The sequence below is a fragment of the Argopecten irradians genome, chromosome 11 (genome assembly GCF_041381155.1).
Source record: "Argopecten irradians isolate NY chromosome 11, Ai_NY, whole genome shotgun sequence".
NCBI lineage: Eukaryota > Metazoa > Mollusca > Bivalvia > Pectinida > Pectinidae > Argopecten > Argopecten irradians.
The window spans coordinates 41,574,067-41,592,534 of record NC_091144.1 but is presented as its reverse complement, the minus strand read 5'-3'; the positions used below and the strand labels follow the sequence as shown (position 1 = coordinate 41,592,534).

Here is an 18,468-nt window from a genome sequence, read left to right as displayed (position 1 = left end):
TATAACAGAGTAATTTTACAAGTCTGTAGAGGTTACGTATAACAGAGTAATTTTATAAGTCTGTAGAGGTTTGTTATAACAGAGTAATTTTATAAGTCTGTAGAGGTTACGTATAACAGAGTAATTTTATAAGTCTGTAGAGGTTACGTATAACAGAGTAATTTTATAAGTCTGTAGAGGTTACGTATAACAGAGTAATTTTATAAGTCTGTAGAGGTTTGTTATAACAGAGTAATTTTACAAGTCTGTAGAGGTTTGCGTATAACAGAGTAATTTTATAAGTCTGTAGAGGTTTGTTATAACAGAGTAATTTTATAAGTCTGTAGAGGTTACGTATAACAGAGTTATTTTATAAGTCTGTTATAACAGAGTAATTTTATAAGTCTGTAGAGGTTACGTATAACAGAGTAATTTTATAAGTCTGTAGAGGTTTGTTATAACAGAGTAATTTTACAAGTCTGTAGAGGTTACGTATAACAGAGTAATTTTATAAGTCTGTAGAGGTTACGTATAACAGAGTAATTTTATAAGTCTGTAGAGGTTTGTTATAACAGAGTAATTTTATAAGTCTGTAGAGGTTACGTATAACAGAGTAATTTTATAAGTCTGTAGAGGTTTGTTATAACAGAGTAATTTTATAAGTCTGTAGAGGTTACGTATAACAGAGTAATTTTATAAGTCTGTAGAGGTTACGTATAACAGAGTAATTTTACAAGTCTGTAGAGGTTACGTATAACAGAGTAATTTTATAAGTCTGTAGAGGTTTGTTATAACAGAGTAATTTTATAAGTCTGTAGAGGTTACGTATAACAGAGTAATTTTATAAGTCTGTAGAGGTTACGTATAACAGAGTAATTTTATAAGTCTGTAGAGGTTACGTATAACAGAGTAATTTTATAAGTCTGTAGAGGTTACGTATAACAGAGTAATTTTATAAGTCTGTAGAGGTTTGTTATAACAGAGTAATTTTATAAGTCTATTGTAGAGGTTACGTATAACAGAGTAATTTTATAAGTCTGTAGAGGTTCGTTATAACAGAGTAATTTTATAAGTCTGTAGAGGTTTGTTATAACAGAGTAATTTTATAAGTCTGTAGAGGTTACGTATAACAGAGTAATTTTATAAGTCTGTAGAGGTTTGTTATAACAGAGTAATTTTATAAGTCTGTAGAGGTTACGTATAACAGAGTAATTTTATAAGTCTGTAGAGGTTTGTTATAACAGAGTAATTTTATAAGTCTGTAGAGGTTACGTATAACAGAGTAATTTTATAAGTCTGTAGAGGTTACGTATAACAGAGTAATTTTATAAGTCTGTAGAGGTTTGTTATAACAGAGTAATTTTATAAGTCTGTAGAGGTTACGTATAACAGAGTAATTTTATAAGTCTGTAGAGGTTTGTTATAACAGAGTAATTTTATAAGTCTGTAGAGGTTACGTATAACAGAGTAATTTTATAAGTCTGTAGAGGTTTGTTATAACAGAGTAATTTTATAAGTCTGTAGAGGTTACGTATAACAGAGTAATTTTTATAAGTCTGTAGAGGTTACGTATAACAGAGTAATTTTATAAGTAGAGGTTTGTTAATATTTCAGAGTATTTTTATAAGGTTGTAGAGGTTATATAACAGAGTAATTTTATAAGTCTGTAGAGGTTACGTTATAACAGAGTAATTTTACAAGTCTGTAGAGGTTACGTATAACAGAGTAATTTTATAAGTCTGTAGAGGTTACGTATAACAGAGTAATTTTACAAGTCTGTAGAGGTTTTATAACAGAGTAATTTTACAAGTCTGTAGAGGTTTGTTATAACAGAGTAATTTTACAAGTCTGTAGAGGTTTGTTATAACAGAGTAATTTTATAAGTCTGTAGAGGTTACGTATAACAGAGTAATTTTATAAGTCTGTAGAGGTTACGTATAACAGAGTAATTTTATAAGTCTGTAGAGGTTACGTATAACAGAGTAATTTTATAAGTCTGTAGAGGTTACGTATAACAGAGTAATTTTACAAAGTCTTGTAAGAGGTTACGTATACCAGAGTAATTTTATAAGTCTGTAGAGTTTACGTATAAACAGAGTAATTTTAAGTCTGTAGAGGTATTATAACTGTAGAGTCTTTAGTCTGGAGGTTACGTATAACAGAGTTATTTTATAAGTCTGTAGAGGTTACGTTATAACAGAGTAATTTTATAAGTCTGTAGAGGTTACGTTATAACAGAGTAATTTTATATAAGTCTGTAGAGGTTAAAAACGTATAACAGAGTAATTTTATAAGTCTGTAGACGTTCGTAATTTTATAAGTCTGTAGAGGTTTACGTAAACAGAGTTTTTATAAGTCTGTAGAGGTTCGTTATAACAGAGTAATTGTAGTACGTATTACATGAGTTATTTTATTCTGTACGACGTTCGTTTATAACAGAGTAATTTTATAAGTCTGTGAGTTCGTTATAACAGAGTAATTTTATAAGTCTGTAGAGGTTACGTATAACAGAGTAATTTTATAAGTCTGTAGAGGTTACGTTATAAACAGTAATTAACAGAGTAATTTTATAAGTCTGTAGAGGTTACGTATAACAGAGTAATTTTATAAGTGTAGAGGTTGTCTTAAGGTTATAACAGAGTAATGTATAAGTCTGTAGAGGTTACGTATAACAGAGTAATTTTATAATGTGAGTTAAACAGAGTATTTTAAAGTGTGTAGAGGTTACGTATAACAGAGTAATTTTTAAGTCTGTAGAGGTTAGAGGTTTATATAACAGAGTAATTTTATAAGTCTGTAGAGTTATAACAGAGTAATTTTTAGTCTGTAGAGGTTACGTTATAACAGAGTAAGTATAATGTAGAATGAATAACAGAGTAATTTTATAAGTCTGTAGAGGTTACGTATAACAGAGTAATTTTATAAGTCTGTAGAGGTTACGTATAACAGAGTAATTTTATAAGTCTGTAGAGGTTACGTATAACAGAGTAATTTATATAAGTCTGTAGAGGTTACGTATAAACAAGTAATTTTATAAGTCTGTAGAGGTTTTATAACAAGTAAGTTATAAGTAGCATAAGAAGTTACGTTAAATAAACAGAGTAAATTTATAAGTCTGTATGGGTTAAATATAACAGAGTACCAAATAAGTCTGTACAAGGTTTGTTATAACAGAGTAAACCAGTATGTAATGTACAGGTTATATAGTAATTTAAATGTCTGTAGCCAGGACAAACCAAGTATGAAATTTTTAAATGTGAGCATAATAAAGAGTATAATTATAAATCTTTGTTAATTTAAATGTAACAATACACAGAGTAATTTTTGTTCTAAGATGTTAGGACATAACCAAATTTTATAAGTCTTGTAGACCAAGTATGTATAAAGTGATTTTAAAAACCAAGTATTGTAAATATAAGCAGACAGTAACAAACCAAATGTGAGGGACTATAACAAGTAATTTTATAATGTCTGTAGAGGGTACAAACCAAGTAATTTTATAAATGTACAGAGGTTATAACAGAGTAATTTTATAAGTCTGTAGAGGTTACGTAGTGTATTTTACAAAGTCAGTAGATAAGTATAATGAGTAATTTTTAATGTGAGGACAGGTTGTAAATGTAAACAGAAGTAAACAGGACAAACCAAGTATGGGTTAATGTGAGCAGGACAAACCAAGTAATGTAGTTAATGTGAGGCAGGACAGGACCATGTATGTGTTAATGTGAGCAGGACAAACCATGTATGTGTTAATGTGAGCAGGGACAAAAACCAAGTATGGGTAAATGTGAGCTGGACAAACCATGTATGTGTAAATGTGAGTAGGACAGGACACAACGTATGTGGTAATGTGGCAGGGAAAACACCAAGTATGTGTTGATTGTGTGCAGGACAAACCAAGTATGTGTTAATGTGAGCAGGACAAACAAGTAATGTGGTAACATGTGAGCAGGTACAAAATCAAGTATGTGTAAACTGTGAGCAGGACAAACCACGGTTGTGTACATGTGAGCTAGGACACAACAAGATGGGTAAACTGTGAGCAGCACAAACCAAGTAGGGTACTATGTGAGAAGGACACACCACGTAAGGGTTAATGGCGCCAGGCCAGACAAGTTATGGGTAAATGTGAGCAGACAGACAAGTATGGGTAACTGTGCGAGACCAACCACGTATAGGTGTTAATGTCGAGTAGGGACTCCAACCAAAGTCATGGGTTTAAATGTGAGTAGGGACAGAACCAATGTAAGTATGGGTTTAGTTAATGTCGAGCAGGACAGGACCAAGTATGTGGTACATGTGCGATAGGACAGACCAAGGATGTATGTTTTAATGTGACGCAGGACAACCCAACGTATGAGTTAATGTGCAGGCAGGCTAAACCAAGTCTGTGTAAATGTGCGCCGGACAACCCCCCGGTATGTGTTCAAATGTGACAGGACAAACAACCATAGTATGTGTAATCATGTGAGCCAGGACAAACAAGTATGGAGTAGAATGTGAGCCAGGACAAAACAAGTATGGGTAAATGTGCGCAGGACAAAACCAAGTATGGGTCACATGAAGAGGACAAACATGTATGGGTAAATGTGAGACAGAAACATAACCAAGTATGCGGTTTAATGTGATGCAGGACAAACGAAGTATGTGTGTTAATGTGAGAAGCAGGACAGAACAAGTATGTGTTAATTGTGAGCAGGACAAACTCAAGTATGTGTTAATGTGAGCAGGACAAACCAAGTATGGGTAAATGTGAGCAGGACAAACCAAGTATGTGTTAATGTGAGCAGGACAAACCAAGTATGTGTTAATGTGAGCAGGGACAAACCATCAGTATGTGTTAATGTGAGCAGGACAAACCAAGTATGTGGTAGCAACAAAACAAGTTGAAATGTGAGCAGGACAGACCAAGTATGGGTTAATGTGAGCAGAACAGAACCAAGTTATGTGTAATGTGTGTAGGACAGCCAAGTATGTGTTAATGTGAGCAGGGACAGACCAAGGTATGTGTAAATGTGAGCAGGACACAAACCAACCAAGTATGGGTTAATGTGAGCCAGGGACAAACCAAAGTTATGTGTAAATTGTGACAGGACAAACCAAGTATGTGTAAAATGTGAGTAGTCATGGACAAACCCAAGTATGGGTTAATGTGAGCAGGACAAACCAAGTATGTGTAAATGTGAGCAGGACAAACCAAGTATGTGTAAATGTGAGCAGGACAAACCAAGTATGGGTAAATGTGAGCAGGACAAACCAAGTATGGGTAAATGTGAGCAGGACAAACCAAGTATGGGTAAATGTGAGCAGGACAAACCAAGTATGGGTAAATGTGAGCAGGACAAACCAAGTATGTGTTAATGTGAGCAGGACAAACCAAGTATGTGTTAATGTGAGCAGGACAAACCAAGTATGGGTAAATGTGAGCAGGACAAACCAAGTATGTGTTAATGTGAGCAGGACAGACCAAGTATGTGTAATCGTGACAGGAACCAAACCAAGTATGTGTTAATGTGAGCAGGACAAGACCAAGTAAATGAGTCAAAATGGTGGAGCAGGGGAAACAGTCCCAGTATATGTTTAAATAGTGTGAAGCATCAGACAGGAAAAACCAAGTATGGGTTAATGATGAGTGCAGGACAAAACAACATGTAAGGGTAAATTGTGAGATAGGACAAACTCCACAGTAAGGGTAAATCATGAGCAGGACAATACCGAAGTATGTGTAAAATGTGAGCAGGACAAACCAAGTATAGTAGGGTTAAATGTGAGCAGGACAAACCAAGTATGTGTTAAATGTGAGCATGGACAAACCAAGTATGTGTTAATGTGAGCAGGACAAACCAAGTATGTGTTAATGTGAGCAGGACAAACCAAGTATGTGTTAATGTGAGCAGGACAAACCAAGTATGTGTTATAATGTGAGCAGGACAAAAACATGTATGGGTAAATGTGAGAAGGGGCATGTGAGCATAACCACCAGTATGGTTGTTAATGTGAGCAGGACAAACCCATAGTAATGTGTTTAAATGTGAGCAGGACAAACCAAGTATGGGTAAATGTGAGAGGACAAACCAAGTATGGGTAAATGTGAGCAGGACAAACCAAGTATGTGTTAATGTGAGCAGGACAAACCAAGTATGTGTTAATGTGAGCAGGACAAACCAAGTATGTGTAAATGTGAGCAGGACAAACCAAGTATGTGTTAATGTGAGCAGGACAAACCAAGTATGTGTAAATGTGAGCAGGACAAACCAAGTATGGGTAAATGTGAGCAGGACAAAACCAAGTTTGTGTTAATGTGAGCAGGGGACAAACCAAGTAGTATACATGTTGATTGGGTATGTGAGCAGGGTACAAACCAAGTATGGGTAAATTAAGGTGAGCAGGACTCAAAGCAAGTATGGTTATTAATGTGAGAAGAGACACAACCAAGTATGTGTTAATGTGTAGTAGGACAATAAAACAAGTAATGTGTTAAATGTGTGCAGGCACAGAACCAAGTGTATGTGTTAATGTGCAGCAGGACTAATCATACCAAGGTAGGTAATAATGTGAGCAACAAACCATAGTCTGTGTTAATATGTGAGCAGGACAACACCAAGTATGTGTTAATGTGAGCAGGACAAACCAAGTATGTGTAAATGTGAGCAGGACAAACCAAGTATGGGTAAATGTGAGCAGGACAAACCAAGTATGTGTAAATGTGAGCAGGACAAACCAAGTATGGGTAAATGTGAGCAGGACAAACCAAGTATGGGTAAATGTGAGCAGGACAAACTCAAGTATGTGTTTATGTGAGCAGGGACGCAAACATGTATGTGTATTTATGACCGGGACAAACCAGGTCTTGGGTAATGTTGCGCAGGACAAACCAAGTATGGGTTTAATCGTGAGCAGGAAACCAAGTATGGGTTACCATAATTGTGCGCAGGACAAACAAGTATGAGTTAAATATGAGCTAGGACTCACACCTCAGTATGTGTTATTGTGAGCAGGCACAGACCAGAGTATGTGTTAACTGAGAGAAGGCCCAAACCAAAGTGATGTGTTAACCTGTCAGCAGGGACCACACTCACGTATTTGGTTAATGTGAGCAGGACAGACCCAAGATGGGGTTTTAAAATGTGGCAGGACAAACCACGTATGTTGTTAATGTGAGCAGGATCATGACCCATAGTATGTGTTAATGCTGGCGGCATGGGGACCGGACGAAGGTATGGGGTTATTGTGAGTAGGGACGAAACCCACTGGAGTATGTGTGAATTAGTGCGCCAGGGTCACAAAGAATGTAGTGGGTTGAATTGATGATCGCAGGACCAAAACACAAGAGTATGAGTAAAATGTGACGTCGGAAACACCGCAAGTTATGGGTCCAATGTGAGCAGGACCAAACAATGTATGTGTCTATGTCGAGCAGGACAGAACAAGTATGTGTTTATGTGAGCAGGAACCAAACCAGGTCTGTGTAACCTGTCAGAGCAGGGGACAGACCAAGCAAGGTGTAATGTGAGTCGGAAAACAGGGCTGTGTTAATTTGTGAGCAAGGACAATACAAGTATGTGTGAAATGTGAGCAGGGACAGACCACGTCTGTGTTAATGGTGAGCAAGGACATGTAAACCTAAGTTATGTTGTTGATTGTAGAGCGAGGACAGACCAAGTCATGGGTTACTGTTGAAGGCAGGACAAACCAAGGTAGGTCGTTGTTATTGTGGGGGCAGGACAGAACCAAGTACTGTGTTCAATGTGAAGCGTACCCCCAACCAAGGGTTTATATGTGAGAATGTGAGACAGGACAAAACCAGGTCTTGGGTTCAATGTGACGGCGAGAGACAAACAATCGGAATGGGTAAACTATGATGACAGGACAGACGTCCAGTATGTGATTAGTATGTGCGACAGGACATCATCAAGGAGTTATGTGTTAACTGTGAGATAGGACACTACCAAGTATGTGTTTTTGTGAACTGGATCCAAACAGGTATGGGTTTAAATTGGAGAGAGGACAAATTCCAATTATGGTTTATTGTGAGCTCAGGATCAAACCAAGTAATGGTTAAATGTGAGCAGGACAAACCAAGTATGTGTAAAATGTGAGCAGGACACAACAGTATGGGTACCATCTAGTGAGCCAGGACAAACAACGTATGGTAAATGTGAGGTATGACAAACGACGTATGTTTTACATGTGAGCAGGGACAAAGCGTATGTGTTAATTGTGAGGCTAAGGACAACCACGTCTGGTTAAATGTGAGAGGCCAACCAAGTATGGTTAATGTGTGAGGACAAAAACCACGTATGTGTAAAATGTGAGCAGGGACCAACCAAGTCTGGGTAACATTTGCGCAGGACCCCAACAAGTTTGGGTAAATGTGAGCAGGACAGACCAAGTATCGGTTAATGTGAGCAGGACAACCAAGTATCGGTTATTGTGCGCAGGACAAACACGTATGGGTTATTGTGCGCCGGACCACCCCAAGTATGTGTTAATGTGCGCAGGACAAATACAAGTATGTGTTAATGTGCGCAGGAGACCACAGTATGGGTAACTAGTGCGCCAGGACAACAAGTATGTGTTAATGACGAGCAGACAGACCAAGTCTGTGTTCATTGTAAGCAGGACCCGCACCCCCAAGTAAGTTGTAAATGTGACAGGACCCAAACCAAGGTATGTGTAAATGAGACAGGACAACCCAAGTATTGTGTCCCTGACTGTCACAAACAAGTAGTAACTGTGAAAGGTCACTTCAAGTGTCACTTCAATCATTACCTCCTCTGTCACTTCATATGTGACCTCGAGCATCCTCCACGTCATTATCCTACTCTCACTTCATATCTACCTACCTCTGTCGACTTCAATATCTACCCTCACTAATCTGTCACTTCAAATCTACCTCAAGTATCTACCCTCCTCTGTCACTGTTCAAATCCTACCTCGAGCTCCTCTGTCACTTCATAACTAACCTCCTCTGTCACATCATATCTACCCCCTCTGTCACTTCTATCTCTCTACTCGAGCTCCTCTGTCACTTCATATCTACCTCCTCTGTCACTTCATATCCTACCTCCTCCTGTCACTTCTATTTCCCTCTCTCTTCACGTTCATATCTTACCTCCTTTGTCACTTCATATCTACCTCCTCTGTCACTCATATCTATCATCTGTCAACTTCATACTACCTCACCATCTGTCACAATCATATCTACCATCTCTGTCACTTCATTTCTGACCTCCTCAGTCACTTCATATCTACCTCCTCTTTCACTTCATATCTACCTCCTCTGTCACTTCATATCTACCTCCTCTTGTCACTCCTTCATGTCTTCCTCCAGAGCTCCTCTGTCACTTCATATCTACCTCTCCTCTCTGTCACTTTCATATCTACCCTCCTCTGTCAACTTCATATTCTACTTCATATCTACCTCCTCTGTCACTTCATATCTACCTCCTCTGTCACTTCATATCTACCTCCTCTGTCACTTCATATCTACCTCCTCTGTCACTTCATATCTACCTCTCCTCTGTCACTTCATATCTACCTCCTCTGTCACTTCATATCTACCTCCTCTGTCACTTCATATCTACCTCCTCTGTCACTTCATATCTACCTCCTCTGTCACTTCATATCTACCTCCTCCTCTGTCACTTCATATCTACCTCCTCTGTCACTTCATCTACCTCTACTTCATATCTACCTCCTCTGTCACTTCATATCTACCTCCTCTGTCACTTCATATCTACTCCTCTGTCACTTCATATCTACCTCTCTCTCTGTCACTTCATATCTACCTCCTCTGTCACTTCATATCTACCTCCTCTGTCACTTCATATCTACCTCCTCTGTCACTTCATATCTACCTCCTCTGTCACTTCATATCTACCTCCTCTGTCACTTCATATCTACCTCCTCTGTCACTTCATATCTACCTCCTCTGTCACTTCATATCTACCTCCTCTGTCACTTCATATCTACCTCCTCTGTCACTTCATATCTACCTCCTCTGTCACTTCATATCTACCTCCTCTGTCACTTCATATCTACCTCCTCTGTCACTTCATTTCTACCTCTCCTCTGTCACTTCATATCTACCTCGAGCTCCTCTGTCACTTCATATCTACCTCCTCTGTCACTTCATATCTATCTCTCCTCTGTCACTTCATATCTACCTCCTCTGTCACTTCATATCTACCTCCTCTGTCACTTCATATCTACCTCCTCTGTCACTTCATATCTACCTCCTCTGTCACTTCATATCTACCTCGAGCTCCTCTGTCACTTCATATCTACCTCCTCTGTCACTTCATATCTATCCTCCTCTGTCACTTCATATCTACCTCCTCTGTCACTTCATATCTACCTCCTCTGTCACTTCATATCTACCTCTCCTCTGTCACTTCATATCTACCTCCTCCTCTGTCACTTCATATCTACCTCCTCTGTCACTTCATATCTACCTCCTCTGTCACTTCATATCTACCTCCTCTGTCACTTCATATCTACCTCCTCTGTCACTTCATATCTACCTCCTCTGTCACTTCATATCTACCTCAGCTCACTTCATATCTCTCACTCTGTCATATCATATCTACCTCCTCTGTCACTTCATATCTACCTCCTCTGTCACTTCATATCTACCTCCTCTGTCACTTCATATCTACCTCCTCTTGTCACTTCATATCTACCTCCTCTGTCACTTCATATCTACCTCCTCTGTCACTTCATATCTACCTCCTCTGTCACTTCATATCTACCTCCTCTGTCACTTCATATCTACCTCCTCTGTCACTTCATATCTACCTCCTCTGTCACTTCATATCTACCTCCTCTGTCACTTCATATCTACCTCCTCTGTCACTTCATATCTACCTCCTCTGTCACTTCATATCTACCTCGAGCTCCTCTGTCACTTCATATCTACCTCCTCTGTCACTTCATATCTACCTCCTCTGTCACTTCATATCTACCTCCTCTGTCACTTCATATCTACCTCCTCTGTCACTTCATATCTACCTCCTCTGTCACTTCATATCTACCTCCTCTGTCACTTCATATCTACCTCTCCTCTGTCACTTCATATCTACCTCCTCTGTCACTTCATATCTACCTCCTCTGTCACTTCATATCTACCTCCTCTGTCACTTCATATCTACCTCCTCTGTCACTTCATATCTACCTCCTCTGTCACTTCATATCTACCTCCTCTGTCACTTCATATCTACCTCCTCTGTCACTTCATATCTACCTCCTCTGTCACTTCATATCTACCTCCTCTGTCACTTCATATCTACCTCTCCTCTGTCACTTCATATCTACCTCCTCTGTCACTTCATATCTACCTCCTCTGTCACTTCATATCTACCTCCTCTGTCACTTCATATCTACCTCCTCTGTCACTTCATATCTACCTCCTCTGTCACTTCATATCTACCTCCCTCTGTCACTTCATATCTACCTCCTCTGTCACTTCATATCTACCTCCTCTCTGTCACTTCATATCTACCTCCTCTGTCACTTCATATCTACCTCCTCTGTCACTTCATATCTACCTCCTCTGTCACTTCATATCTACCTCCTCTGTCACTTCATATCTACCTCCTCTGTCACTTCATATCTACCTCCTCTGTCACTTCATATCTACCTCCTCTGTCACTTCATATCTACCTCCTCTGTCACTTCATATCTACCTCCTCTGTCACTTCATATCTACCTCCTCTGTCACTTCATATCTACCTCTCCTGTCACTTCATATCTACCTCCTCTGTCACTTCATTCTACTCTCCTCTGTCACTTCATATCTACTCCTCTGTCACTTCATTCTACCTCCTCCTCTGTCACTTCATATCTACCTCCTCTGTCACTTCATATCTACCTCCTCTGTCACTTCATATCTACCTCCTCTGTCACTTCATATCTACCTCCTCTGTCACTTCATATCTACCTCCTCTGTCACTTCATATCTACCTCCTCTGTCACTTCATATCTACCTCCTCTGTCACTTCATATCTACCTCTCCTCTGTCACTTCATATCTACCTCCTCTGTCACTTCATATCTACCTCCTCTGTCACTTCATATCTACCTCCTCTGTCACTTCATATCTTACCTCTCTCTGTCACTTCATATCTACCTCCTCTGTCACTTCATATCTACCTCCTCTGTCACTTCATATCTACCTCCTCTGTCACTTCATATCTACCTCCTCTGTCACTTCATATCTACCTCCTCTGTCACTTCATATCTACCTCCTCTGTCACTTCATATCTACCTCCTCTGTCACTTCATATCTACTCGAGCTCCTCTGTCACTTCATATCTACCTCCTCTGTCACTTCATATCTACCTCCTCTGTCACTTCATATCTACCTCCTCTGTCACTTCATATCTACCTCCTCTGTCACTTCATATCTACCGAGCTCCTCTGTCACTTCATATCTACCTCCTCTGTCACTTCATATCTACCTCCTCTGTCACTTCATTCTACCTCACTTCATATCTACCTCCTCTGTCACTTCATTCTATCTATACTACCTCCTCTGTCACTTCATATCTACCTCCTCTCTGTCACTTCATATCTACCTCCTCTGTCACTTCATATCTACCTCCTCTGTCACTTCATATCTACCTCCTCCTCTGTCACTTCATATCTACCTCGAGCTCCTCTGTCACTTCATATCTACCTCCTCTGTCACTTCATATCTACTCTCCTCTGTCACTTCATATCTACCTCCTCTGTCACTTCATATCTACCTCGAGCTCCTCTGTCACTTCATATCTACCTCCTCTGTCACTTCATATCTACCTCCTCTGTCACTTCATATCTACCTCGCTCCTCTGTCACTTCATATCTACCTCTCGAGTCACTTCTGTCACTCTCCTCTGTCTACTACCTCCTCTGTCACTTCATATCTACCTCTCCTCTGTCACTTCATATCTACCTCTCCTCTGTCACTTCATATCTACCTCGAGCTCCTCTGTCACTTCATATCTACCTCCTCTGTCACTTCATATCTACCTCCTCTGTCACTTCATATCTACCTCCTCTGTCACTTCATATCTACCTCCTCTGTCACTTCATATCTTCCTTCTCTGTCACATCATATCTACCTCCTCTGTCACTTCATATCTACCTCGAGCTCCTCTGTCACTTCATATCTACCTCCTCTGTCACTTCATATCTTCCTCTCTGTCACTTCATATCTACCTCCTCTGTCACTTCATATCTACCTCCTCTGTCACTTCATATCTACCTCCTCTGTCACTTCATATCTACCTCCTCTGTCACTTCATATCTAACTCCTCTGTCACTTCATATCTACCTCCTCTGTCACTTCATATCTACCTCCTCTGTCACTTCATATCTACCTCCTCTGTCACTTCATATCTACCTCCTCTGTCACTTCATATCTACCTCCTCTGTCACTTCATATCTACCTCCTCTGTCACTTCATATCTACCTCTCCTCTGTCACTTCATATCTACCTCCTCTGTCACTTCATATCTTCCTCCTCTGTCACTTCATATCTACCTCCTCTGTCACTTCATATCTACATCTCCATCTATCCCCTCCATCTGATTTGATATTATAACTTAGTTGGGTATCCCCACCATCTAATTTGATTTTCAAATATTTACAGTGTGCACTGACATGGACTCAATAACCATGCTTTCTAGTATCATCATTATCAGTGCATAATGATAGTACAACACGTGCGTCGATTATATTGTTATGGGAATAGTCGCTGGCGTAGCAACGTGTGGCCATGACCCCACTTTTTGTGGGAACATATAAATGAATCGATGCCAATCAGCTGTTCAATCAAATTCGTTGACGATGACGGGAGAGAACAAAATATGGGTATTTTAATAAAAAATATTCAAATGTCTCGAGTATAAATAATATTCATTTACGTGGAGAACTGTAAATATAATGAATGGATTTTTATTTTGTTGAGGTTATGAGGTTTTAATGATAATGGAGCCCGTGTAAATTTCATGTAACCCGGCTTCACCGGGGTTACATAATTTACACGTGCTCTATTCCTTAATTAAATGGGGTATATCACTAATTTAATAATAATTTAATCTAAATTTTTTAGTTTGGTGTGGCAGGTATAAAATCCATCATGACATTTAAACATTGTGACGTCAAGAACCAAAGGACATGAGGATCCGAGGACTGTGGAACAAAAAGGCCTCCGCTCGATTGTTGGAGAACATTTTGACGCAGGAATTCTTCAGAATGGAAGGTTTTGCTGTTATGTAAATAATTACATTTGTGTTCATTCCATATCAGATTCGATGAAACTCATCACCAAGTTTTATTGTTTGCTCACCCAAGCTTGAAAAAATAAAGGTTTCTTAGACTCATCGTTTCATAAAATCTCAACATATGAAATTAATTCTCATCTAAATTTTTATATCTTTCATTAGCCAATAAATATCCATGAAAATATTATGAAGAAAAATTCAAATTTTAGGTTTTACCTCACATTGCATATTTTCAAAACAGTTTAATTTCACTCGAGACAAATTATAGATGAGAATGAATTATCAACAGTACACACTTTTCCTTTTTCTTCATCTGAAGTTGGATCTCATCAAGTTTACGCTGCATTTTCTCGACACGTTCATCACCATCCTTAGTGGCATTGTCCAGCTTCTTCTCCACCAGGGTCATCCTCACCTGCTGCTCACTGAACTCTTCTTGCTGTAAGGTTATAAATAACAAATACAAACAATATATAATTAGTGAACAAGAGCTTTCTCCAGTCCAAACCAACCACTTGTCAGGGTTTCTTCATTTAACAGTGTGAGATCCCTCTGAATCATGGTACTTATATCAAGAATGATCTACAACAATGAAAAGAGGAATCTTTTCTCTGCTTTTCTTTTTCCTCTCACTATTGAATAAACAAAGGAAAAATTCACAAGTTTATTCACATTAAACTCCCTCGCAAAAACTCTTACTTCAATTGTCAAATCTAATATGGCTATATACCGTCTTCCATCTTGTGCTTGGATTTGTTCCAAAATGAATATGCAGAACTCAGGACCAAGATGACACTACAAGTTTAATTTGAGGAAGCTCACCCTCTTCAGTACTTACTGAGAAAGTGGACTATACAAGAAGGCTGCTAATCAGTCATGTTGTTTCCTTTTTCATGTACAACATGCAATTGATAATTTGACTATTTTTATGACTACAACTACCCATACACAGACAGATTGGGACCATATCAGGATCAATTCAGGCAATTTCAGCTAAATCACACCATTAGAATGGGGAAGACGTGGCAACCATCTTGGATTTTGGATTGGCCAAAAAATTAAAACACTTGATATTAGGACCAAGTTAGGATAATTCTAGGCAAGTTGCAACTTGGAGGGTGGAACGACCCCCAAATCTTTGTATAATTTTGAATCCCCACCCTATAAGGATACTACCATTGCATTATGCTTAATTTCAGAGAAGAAGTCGTTTATATGGAAATAGTCAAATTAACCCCTTTTGACATCCCGCCCTTAGGCCCCTGGGGGTCAGCCCTATCATTAGTATATTTTTGTTAAATTCTGATCAGCGGTTATGGAAAAGATGTCAATCACATACAAATGACACAACGATGGATGAGGACGACAACGGATAAGGATGGATATATGTGATCTTGTATCAACTTACCTTCATTTTCATGAGTTTCTTCAGTTCCTTGATGTCATCATCTTTACTCTCAAGTTTGAACTTCATGGTTTCTATGTCTGCAATCTGGGACCGGACTGTGTTAGCACGAGTAACCACAGGCTGAGGTGGCTGTAAACAAACGTCCAGTTATATACACAAAGTAACCACAAGCTGAGGTGGCTGTAAACAAACATCCAGTTATATACACAAAGTCATTAGGTAACAGTAACCACAGGCTAGGGTGGCTGTAAACACCAGTTATATACACAAAGTCATTAGGTAACAGTAACCACAGGCTGAGGTGGCTGTAAACACCAGTTATATACACAAAGTCATTAGGTAACAGTTACCACAGGCTGAGGTGGCTGTAAACACCAGTTATATACACAAAGTCATTAGGTAACAGTAACCACAGGCTGAGGTGGCTGTAAACATCCAGTTATATACACAAAGTCATTAGGTAACAGTAACCACAGGCTGAGGTGGCTGTAAACAAACGTCCAGTTATATACACAAAATCATTAGGTAACAGTTACCACAGGCTGAGGTGACTGTAAACAAACGTCCAGTTATATACACAAAGTCATTAGGTAACAGTTACCACAGGCTGAGGTGGCTGTAAACACCAGTTATATACACAAAGTCATTAGGTAACAGTTACCACAGGCTGAGGTGGCTGTAAACATCCAGTTATATACACAAAGTCATTAGGTAACAGTAACCACAGGCTGAGGTGGCTGTAAACAAACATCCAGTTATATACACAAAGTCATTAGGTAACAGTTACCACAGGCTGAGGTGACTGTAAACACCAGTTATATACACAAAGTCATTAGGTAACAGTAACCACAGACTGAGGTGGCTGTAAACATTCAGTTATATACACAAAGTCATTAGGTAACAGTTACCACAGGCTGAGGTGGCTGTAAACACCAGTTATATACACAAAGTCATTAGGTAACAGTTACCACAGGCTGAGATGGCTGTAAACAAGCATCCAGTTATATACACAAAGTCATTAGGTAACAGTAACCACAGGCTGAGGTGGCTGTAAAACACCAGTTATATACACAAAGTCATTAGGTAACAGTAACCACAGGCTGAGGTGGCTGTAAACAAACATCCAGTTATATACACAAAGTCATTAGGTAACAGTAACCACAGGCTGAGGTGGCTGTAAACACCAGTTATATACACAAAGTCATTAGGTAACAGTAACCACAGGCTGAGGTGGCTGTAAACAAACCCAGTTATATACACAAAGTCATTAGGTAACAGTTACCACAGGCTGAGGTGGCTGTAAACAAGCATCCAGTTATATACACAAAGTCATTAGGTAACAGTAACCACAGACTGAGTGGCTGTAAACAAGCATCCAGTTATATACACAAAGTCATTAGGTAACAGTTACCACAGGCTGAGGTGGCTGTAAACATCTCCAGTTATATACACAAAGTCATTAGGTAACAGTAACCACAGGCTGAGGTGGCTGTAAACAAGTCATCAGTTATATACACAAAGTCATTAGGTAACAGTAACCACAGGCTGAGGTGGCTGTAAACAAACAGTTATATACACAAAGTCATTAGGTAACAGTTAACCACAGGCTGAGGTGGCTGTAAACAAACATCCAGTTATATACACAAAGTCATTAGGTAACAGTACCACAGGCTGAGGTGGCTGTAAACACCAGTTATATACACAAAGTCATTAGGTAACAGTTACCACAGGCTGAGGTGGCTGTAAACAAACGTCCAGTTATATACACAAAGTCATTAGGTAACAGTAACCACAGGCTGAGGTGGCTGTAAACATCCAGTTATATACACAAAGTCATTAGGTTAACAGTAACCACAGGCTGAGGTGGCTGTAAACAAACGTCCAGTTATATATACACAAAGTCATTAGGTAACAGTAACCACAGGCTGAGGTGGCTGTAAACAACATCCAGTTATATACACAAAGTCATTAGGTAACAGTAACCACAGGCTGAGGTGGCTGTAAACAAACAGTTATATACACAAAGTCATTAGGTAACAGTAACCACAGGCTGAGGTGGCTGTAAACAAACGTCCAGTTATATACACAAAGTCATTAGGTAACAGTAACCACAGGCTGAGGTGGCTGTAAACAGACGTCCAGTTATATACACAAAGTCATTAGGTAACAGTAACCACAGGCTGAGGTGGTAAAAACAAACATCCAGTTATATACACAAAGTCATTAGGTAACAGTAACCACAGGCTGAGGTGGCTGTAAACAAACGTCCAGTTATATACACAAAGTCATTAGGTAACAGTAACCACAGGCTGAGGTGGCTGTAAACAAACGTCCAGTTATATACACAAAGTCATTAGGTAACAGTAACCACAGGCTGAGGTGGCTGTAAACACCAGTTATATACACAAAGTCATTAGGTAACAGTAACCACAGGACTGAGGTGGCTGTAAACAAATCCAGTTATATACACAAAGTCATTAGGTAACAGTAACCACAGACTGAGGAGGCTGTAAACAAACGTCCAGTTATATACACAAAGTCATTAGGTAACAGTTACCACAGGCTGAGGTGGCTGTAAACAAACATCCAGTTATATACACAAAGTCATTAGGTAACAGTTACCACAGGCTGAGGTGGCTGTAAACACCAGTTATATACACAAAGTCATTAGGTAACAGTAACCACAGGCTGAGGTGGCTGTAAACAAACAGTTATATACACAAAGTCATTAGGTAACAGTAAACCACAGACTGAGGAGGCTGTAAACAAACGTCCAGTTATATACACAAAGTCATTAGGTAACAGTTACCAC

The 18,468-nt window shown here is 39.1% G+C and overlaps 1 protein-coding gene across 1 annotated transcript in view; it reads right to left on the bottom strand.

Annotated features, from left to right (window-relative positions):
• Positions 1-18,468, bottom strand: part of LOC138334645 (dynactin subunit 1-like) — a 100,389-nt gene that overhangs the window by 5,978 nt on the left and 75,943 nt on the right. Inside the window, exons 27-28 of the mRNA XM_069283282.1 lie at positions 15,657-15,785; positions 14,525-14,687 (exon numbers count right to left, since the gene is read on the bottom strand). Coding sequence (XP_069139383.1) covers positions 14,525-14,687; positions 15,657-15,785 — 292 coding nt within the window. The remainder of the gene's footprint in view (positions 1-14,524; positions 14,688-15,656; positions 15,786-18,468) is intronic.